Raw genomic sequence first — 9,174 nt, 5'->3', positions numbered from 1 at the left:
TGAAGAATGACTATTTGACAGTCTTTTCTTCCTGGAGGAATTACAGACACAACAATGGTCGTGCTGTTTTGAGGAGTGCCAGACATTGCTCAAGATGCTGCTGAACTCTGAAAATGTATACATATTCCTGTGCAAATCTATTAATACTATAGACCTTATTTATAAAAGCTTAAATAAGAAGAAAAATAACCTGATGTATGCTTATTAGTCATGCAACTCTGGGAGTTTGTCCACCTCATCATGAAGACCTTATTTAGTAATGAAACGTTGATTAACAATGATTAACTGATAGATCACTGATTAAAATGATTCATTATGGAAGTAGCTTGCATCTTATTAATAAACAACCAAATTATCTTCCTCTCACAAACTCATTATATAGTTTAGCATTAGAAGAAATTTCTCTATCATCACCAAATCATGTTTTATTTTAATATTTCCTTATATATCTCTTAATTCCAGAATGTTGGATACTGCTACATTTAAAACTGGAATCTTAAAAACTAAATATCATGTTTTATCCTTAGGTGAATTTGTTTTCTTTTTTACCTGTATAAACTTACCTAATGTGCCTACCCTTAAGTGGCTAAATTTTTTTTTTTTTTTTTTTTTTTTGATGTGAGATTTATTACTGAACATGATTTGGTAGGGTACAGGAGAGCACCGTGAAAGCCCTCAGGAGTGTAGGGCTCGCCACTTGTCCAGGGGACCACGATTAGGAATATATTTGACCCCACAGCCATCAGGAATGAGTCGCTTCTCAGCAACCATATCTTCAAATTCATCTGCATTAAACTTAGTAAAGCCCCATTTCTTTGAGATGTGGATCTTCTGGCGTCCAGGGAATTTGAACTTGGCTCTACGAAGAGCCTCAATCACATGTTCCTTATTTTGCAGCTTAGTGCGGATGGACATGATGACCTGGCCAATGTGAACCCTGGCCACTGTGCCCTGGGGCTTCCCAAAGGCACCACGCATGCCTGTCTGAAGCCTGTCAGCCCCAGCACAGGACAACATCTTGTTGATTCGGATGACATGAAAGGGGTGAAGCCTCACTCGAATATGAAAGCCATCCTTGCCACAACTCTTTACCATGTATTTGTTGGCACAAATACGGGCAGCCTCCAGAGCTTCGGAAGAGAGTTGTTCGTATTCATCTGACACCATGTGGCCACAAAGCGGGAATTCATCAACTTTTGCCTTCTTCCGTCCCAAGTCAAAGATGCGGATTTTAGCATCAGGGACACCTCGGCAGAAGCGAGACTTTGGGTACGGCTTGTTCTTACAATACCGGTAACACCGGGCGGGGCGGCGACCCATGATGACAATAGGACCGTCGGTAGGGCGCCGGAGGAAAAGAGAAGTGGCTAAATTTTAAGTAAATGTAAAATGCAATAATTTCCCAATGTTTGGAGTTTGTCTCTGGCAAATATTTCTTCTGAACCTCTTTCAATTCTAAATTTTCTTCCAATCTGTTCACATACTGTGTTGCTTTCCTTTCTATACTTTTCAAATGGAGTTTCAATCTGATAAACAAACTGTCCCCATTCACCCAACCTTTTTTTTTAACCTAAAGTTTTTTTTTTTCCATTACAGCTCCACTGATTTTTGTCCCTTTTACAGTTTCTCCTTTTACTCAGATTCTGTGGCAGATCTTTTTTTTTTTTTTTTTTTTTTTTTGGTTTTTCGAGACAGGGTTTCTCTGTGGTTTTGGAGCCTGTCCTGGAACTAGCTCTTGTAGACCAGGCTGGTCTCGAACTCACAGAGATCCGCCTGCCTCTGCCTCCCAAGTGCTGGGATTAAAGGCGTGCGCCACCACCGCCCGGCTGTGGCAGATCTTCTTATGCTGCAAATCAAAATAATTTACTTGGCATCTGAAATGACCTTGAGTTATCTGTGATCTTCAACAGTCCTTGAATACCTTTGGATTTTGTGTTATTTATAATCATGAATTAATTATAGGATAAAACTTTTAAATTTCACAAAAGAATGCTGTTGCTTTCTGATACAACTAAACTAATCATACACCTCCGCTCCTATTTTTCTGCATATTTCTGTCTCTTTTCAATTTCTCTTTCTGGTATCCTTCAGTGTCCTGGGTTCTTCATCCATCTAAAAATGTTCCTAATACTCTGAATATCAAATTCTGGCTGCAAAATATGTCAGCAACTGTATTGTAGTTTGATTTGCACATTGTAAAACTTTTTGGACCTATGATGATCTATGCTAGTCTCCACTCTCTAATATAAGAAAAATATCCTTGTTACTTGTCTCCATTTTCAATTGTTTTATTCTTTCTTCTCCTTTCCTTAATTCAATAGTTGGTCTGTATTTTTAAATTTATCCAACTCTTCCTTTTGTTCCTTCTTAAATTTATAAATTTGTTTCTTCAATGTAGACATTGAAGGCAATATTTTGTAAAATTAAGACTAAAATAATAGCAAAATTAGTGACAAATGAGCTTAAACATTATCCTTATAATGATTTTTCTGACTGCAGCCATAATGTTGTTATCAGCTAAGTTCCAGTATTGATGGCCTGATGCTAAGATGATACTCCTTGACTCCTCAGTTGGAAGTTTTTATCATCTCCCATTCTGGCATGTAGGTGCAAACTATATTGTAAACAATTTGAGAAGTATGTGCAGTTCAAAGTCTTGTCTGTATTTTTCTCTGTTATAAACTTTTGTCTGAACAGACAGACGAAATTGTGGCTTAAAAAATCATAAATTGTAGTGAGGGCCTTTGGAAACAAACCTGGGTTTGGAGAAGGATGGCTAGTTGCCTTATGTAGTAACTGAGAGCAAGTTCTATTGTGACATCTAGCAAAAAATAATATCTTTATGTAAATCTTCCAGGATATCAATTTTTCAACACTCTCATGGGAATCTGAAACTTTCTTTTCATTAAATATATATTTGACAAAATCAGAGCACAGTGAAGACCTGAGAAAAGATCCAGCTACATCTTCATCAGATTCTGGAACCCCAGACACTAAGAGATAATGATGGGATGTTGGCTTAATGTACTATGTATCTTATAAATTACTAAACACCAAGGGAAAGTAGCAAATCCTTCTCTTTGTTACTTCATTGAGCATGTTGTTATCTATGATCAAATTATTTTTGTATGAGGTAGCAGCTATTCTCATGTCTCTGAGAGCAAGAGTCTCATCCGGGATATGTGACTGAGCCATTCTCTGCATCCATTCTGAACTGCTTCCTCTAACATCATCTCTATATTTGACCTCCTTCTGTATATTTTCTTATTAAATGTATTCATTCTCCAACCACTGAAAAAATAGTAACTGTGGCGGTTGAATAAGAATGATCCCTCTATATCTGAATGCTTAGTCACCAGGAAGTGGCAATACTTGAGAGGGATTAGAAGATGTGGCATGGTTGGAGGAAGTGACACGGGGGTAAGGATTTGGGGATTCAGAAGTCCAAGCAAGGTTCAGTGTTCATTTCTCCTTTCTGCTGTCTGTGGATCCAGATGCAGAACTCTTTCTACAGCTTGTCTGCCTGTGCCACCATGTTTCCTGCAATGATGATAGTGGACAAAACCTCTGAAACTATAAGCAAGCCCCAATTAAAATGTTCATGAGTTGCCTTTCATGGTGTCTCTTCACAGCAATAGAACACTGAATAAGACAGTAACTGTACTGCTTTGGATGTGATTCCTACATCCAAATTCATCACTCACAGCTTTCTGTGTAAATTTCTCTGGTTATAGTCACTATTTAACTGCATTGCATAAGTTTGGTGACTACATTTAGTACATACACCACTGTCTTCCTTTTATATGAGAGTGGTCATTTATTTTTCCATATAAATTCTTTGTCCTCTTAAAAATATTGTTGACAGTTTCATACATTTACTTAAAGAATTTATTGACCACCCTCTCGCCTCCATCCTTCTCCATTCTCTTCTTTCACCCACGGGGACACTTCTCAACAAGTTTTCCTTCTATTTTTATGTCTTTTGTTTGTTTGTTTGTTTTAATTTTTTTGATTGTTGTCTATTAGGTTTGATCGGAGCATCTTGCTTGAGCATGGTTGGAAAGGTGATTTATGGTAGTGGGCACTTTGACTGGACATCGCAAAAAGAAATCTATGAGTGTAAACGTGAGTAATTAGAATGCAACTTGACAATTTAGCAAAACAGCAATACTAGTTTCCAACCTAAGACTGATTACCTATCTAGCCGTGCACTCGTGACAGTGTTTACAGAAACAGGCATGAGTTTCTTCCAGTGAAGTTGAACTCAATCCAACCAGAAAGTAATTGGTTACTCAATAAAAGTCATTTTACTATTTAAATTTATATCTCAGCAATAACATGAAGATAAATTACCTGGTCTGATAACAATACATGATACTACTATTTTATATCTAGTCTAATTATCATGTGTCTTCTTTTAATTTCAAAAAGTGCAACAATATTTATGCTTGCTTCACAAGTATATTCACATTCACGTGTATTAATATTCGAGAATAGTATTTGTTACAAAGGGTGTGTTCAGGAGTACGTTGGCTAAAGTCAAAACTATCATTTTAACCGTCTTTTCTTTAGTATTTAACACATAAATCTTAGCCAGCTGCATACTTTAAGTTTTTATTTAGATTATGGGTCTGGCGTGCCTTCTCCCATGAAACAAAGGAAAGGAACTACAGCAAGTACTCCCCAGACAAAGCCAATGTAACTTAAGAAATGTAATGCATGTTTTCAACGCATAAAAGGAAATATCTAGATAATTCACTTTTATATTATGACTGTAAACAGACATGCACATCCAATGTACCCTGGAGTTACATTGAAATTAATTGTATGTCAGTGACCTGGAGTATACTTTCAGAAATGTTTATTTCACTTTTATTGATTACCCATGGGCAGTGGTTTGCAACATTTTTACTTTAGTAATTTAGTTACATAATTCTTTTGTCAAGTAATAATGACCTGCAGTATAAAAATAAAATTGTTTAGAAATAAATTGTCTCAAACTGTTGAGTAAACTATTTCGTAATAAAGAGGGTATTTTTTAAATCCTGATTTAACTCCATTGTGAAATAGATGTATTTTGTATCATAATTTATTTTAAAGTCAGAAGAATTTGCTTAAAGTATGTACAGTCCATATTATTAAACTTTATTTTTCTGACTTTCATAAGAAATATTTAAAATCACTATGCACGTCTTTAAATAGAACTGAAGTTACAAATCTTTTATTACCCTTCCTTATTATAATTAAAATAAAAACCATAAGCATGCTCAAAATTCAATCTAATTCATAATAAATTAGCTCTCCGGGTCAAGGAAATAATTAGAATTCAAAAGATGATGAGGGAATTTTCTAATTTTAATTACTTAATAAATGACAAAACAGGAGACTAATAAAACACACCAGTAGGTGTGCTTATCAATGAAAAACTCTACAGGGGTTCTTCTATATTAGATTGTCAATAAGTGAAAAATGGCGAAAATTTCCCGCAAGAAGAAAATAGACATTTAAAAACAGATATTCAAATGGGTTAACTTTAGGCATGAGCATAGCAGTAAATGAAACCTAATTTGTTGTGGGATTCCTAACCGCGTCTTCAATAACAAGCAAAAATCTGACAAGCTGAGTTTGTTCTAAAGGAGTCTATTGTTCTATTGTTTCCTTAGTTTATGGATCAGTGTGCCTTCTTACACAGAACAGAGGACAGAAATCTGCAAACTATCCACAAACCAGGAAAAACAGGCACAAACAACTAATTTCCTAGAAGCTTAGAACTCAGATGTATTTCTGTATTGCATTTCTGAACCACCACAAATATGACTACTATCTACACATCATATACATAACTCACATTATAAAAAAGCATTATTTAATAAGTTACTGTAGTCTAATAGAGTCAAAATTTTAAATACTTGCACCTGTTTAAGGGCCAGTGAAATGGCTTAGCAAATAAAGCTGACTGCTGCCAAACTAGATGAGCTCTCTACCCAGAGACTCATGGTAGAAAGAACTCACTTTCACATGACACCCCCATGTCTCCATGTGCGTGTCACTCTATGTGCCTCCCTTAACACACACAACAAATAAGCAAATGCATATTCATAGACATCTCATGTCCCAGTGTTTGAGGCACAACATGCACTTCCATTAAACTGATTGAAATATCTTTTGATTGCATAAAAATGTCCCAAAATAACTGATTATCTTTTTAATCCTAATTGTGAAATGCGAGACAGAGTCAATCTTACATACTTTTATCAGGTATAGAAATTAATCAGGTGGGATAGGTACAGAAACATCTCTTACATGTGTGTATATCTATCATCTATCCTTCCTCTGTCCATGCTTCATCTATCATCTCTCTATCTTTCTATCATCTATGAATCACTTATCCTGCAGTGTAGAAAACCGATGGCCAACTGTATCATTTGAGTGTCAGCATGGTATCTTCACGATTTCTATATCATAGTCTAAGCTCCTTCTCACTAATGGTGTTGAAATTGCACCATGTATTTCAGTAGGATGAAACCTGCTCTAATGCCCCACGGTGCTTTCTTTCCTAACACGTAGCTGCCATTGAAGTCATGGTTTTCAAAATGCTTTGGGTTTATTTGTTCATGTGTGGTTGGGAAAGCTTTTTTTTTTTTCCTTTAAAGACGAAGTGCTTTCTGTTTGAGACTTGCCACGACACCATGTGCTAAAAGGGAGATTCTTTTACACATCTTGCAAAACAGACTTCTCTTTCCCTGGGGGCCACTTGTTTACTAATCTAGATGTCTTGGATTGAACGCCTCAGTAAGAATTATGATTTAAGGCCGGGCGGTAGTGGCGCACGCCTTTAATCCCAGCACTTGGGAGGCAGAGGCAGGCGGATCTCTGTGAGTTCGAGACCAGCCTGGTCTACAAGAGCTAGTTCCAGGACAGGCTCCAAAACCACAGAGAAACCCTGTCTCGAAAAAAAAAAAAAAAAAAAAAAAAAAAAAGAATTATGATTTAGACTTCTCCCCTTGATGTTTAAGATGAAAATGGGGTATCTTGAAAAGAAGAAAGCACATTTGTATATTCGTGATCCTACACGCCATATACTGATGCATGCAAATACAGACACACATGATACTCACACAAAAGGCAGTAAGTAGGCCAAAACCATGATGATAGGAACTGAATTCCAGAAGAAATAATAATGTAGAAAAACATTTAATGTTAAGGCCAAGATAAAGAGAATTGTAGACTGTAATTAATGAAAAGAGAAAGAGAAGGATTTCAAAAGAAACTTCAAAAGACTAATTAAAATCATCCACATATAGGAAAGCACCCTTTCAAGCAGAACCGTGTAATGCATTAGGAACACAGACGGCAAGAGGAAGAAGACTAGATGTAATCTTAGAACAAGGGAAACAAGGCTCAGTACAAAGAAGCCAATTGATTTCCCATCAAGGGAGGTACTAGGGCTTTTTCTCTGACCTGGAAAGAGAGAAGAAATATAAAGCAGGCATTCCGTTTAGGGAACTGATGGCTTTGTTTGGAGATGTTCAAGACCCATGTATATGCAAATGGTGAACAAAATTAGTGAATTGAAAAGAGTTTAGATTTTTGGTTCTGTAACAACAACCCTTAAGGAAATACGAAGGAAAAAGTAATTTTACTCCTGTATAGCATTGTAGCATACCAAAAGATATGTCTTTGAGGACAATTGGGAAAACTAAGAGAGTATCACATTGAACAGAAAATGATATATGAGGCTAAATATTTAGATTCTGACCATAAAACTTGACAGATGCTTGTTTAGATGCAAATTCCAATAGCTTTCAATTCATTTTACACACACTAATGTGGAAGTACTGCAGTAAAATCAAGGGATTTACGGACAAGAAATAAAACTTTATAAAATACTTTACCAAATACTGCTTTTTGATCCATGCTGCGACTAAACTTGGTTACAATCAATTTCTTAAAAGCTGTGAACTCTATATACAAATTCAAGGTATTATTTTTTAAGGATGATAAGAAATGAGAGTAGAGGAAATAATCAAAAGCAAAGATGCTTATCTTCCCCCATAAAGGTGTCTTGGTGGCAGGATATACTTAAAATGATATAAAGAAAGCACTCAAGGGAAGAAGGAAAAGCAAAGCCTTTAAAGAGAAAAGGAGATGTCCCCAGCTGTAATGCTGTTCAGTGGAACATGTAGTTGGGGAAAAAATAATCAAAGGTGAAGTGGAGCAGAAACAGCAGAAACGAAAGTGCAAAGGCAAGACATTTATATTGACAGAGCAAGAGGAGAAAAAGGAGAAAGAAGTCAGCTAAAAATAAAGATTGGACCTGCAGAAATTCTGAAGTTTATTTATTCATTCAGCATACAGTCATTTTTAACCTACTGTTTTCTGACATTTTGAAAATGAACAGACCTTGGTTCTAACTCAGTAAATTGTCTATATATTTTGCAATTATGACAAAAAGCCAGTATCTACTAAGTTCAGTATTTATCACCATTGCTTCTCGTGGAGCTGGTTTTGGAATGTCTCAGTGCTTCCCTTAGTGCTTTGCTTATTAAAATGTATGGGATTTTAGGAAATGCATTCTTCTTTACTTCTCATTTCACAAGCACATAATGCTATCGTAGACTAAAAAGTGTCAGTCACATAAAGGTTAAATGAAGCCACATCAAAGTATATACATATTCAGAAAGAGTAAATTACTGCTGCACTATTTGTTTGTCAGAAATATTTAAGAGGAACAAACTGCTGCTATCACCATCTAAATGATGAAAATAACGGATGAAGAAACTGTCAGAATTCACTAATAATGTTAGCTGCTTTGAAATTAATCTTTCAAAGACATCTATCATCAAAACCTGAAACTTTATATTGCATTATAGTTGCCTTTTAAAGTCCATGAAATTAGGCATTGAGGCACAGGCCAAATCTTCATTAAATATTAGCTGTTACTATTTTTAACATAAAGATCTCCCTGTTCATTCATTCATTCATTCATTCATTCATTCATTCATTCCAGGCTCATCACTGGGCAAACATCATTGTTAAGAAGTATCATTCTGTGTAGCTGACATTTTCTGTGCCATGCTCAGCTGAGACTAAAGTACACTATACTTGTGTGTAGGTTGCATCACCATAAAATATTATACCCTTTCATACTTCCCATTTTATATCAGGTCTCAG

At 35.8% G+C, this 9,174-nt stretch overlaps 1 protein-coding gene across 1 annotated transcript; it reads right to left on the bottom strand.

Annotated features, from left to right (window-relative positions):
- Positions 1–622: 622 nt before the first annotated feature.
- Positions 623–1,361, bottom strand: LOC130871581 (60S ribosomal protein L10). Its single transcript, XM_057765054.1, has one exon. It carries the CDS (start codon positions 1,318–1,320, stop codon positions 676–678), a length of 645 nt encoding a protein of 214 aa, XP_057621037.1. The 5' UTR covers positions 1,321–1,361; the 3' UTR covers positions 623–675.
- Positions 1,362–9,174: the final 7,813 nt, after the last annotated feature.

The sequence above is a fragment of the Chionomys nivalis genome, chromosome 3, assembly GCF_950005125.1.
Source record: "Chionomys nivalis chromosome 3, mChiNiv1.1, whole genome shotgun sequence".
Taxonomy (NCBI): domain Eukaryota; kingdom Metazoa; phylum Chordata; class Mammalia; order Rodentia; family Cricetidae; genus Chionomys; species Chionomys nivalis.
The sequence above is the reverse complement of the archived record's forward strand: the minus strand, read 5'-3'. Positions and strand labels throughout refer to the sequence as shown.

Bases quoted from the DNA above. Each gene is read 5' to 3' on its own strand.
- LOC130871581 (XM_057765054.1), bottom strand. From the start codon at position 1,320: ATGGGTCGCCGCCCCGCCCGGTGTTACCGGTATTGTAAGAACAAGCCG.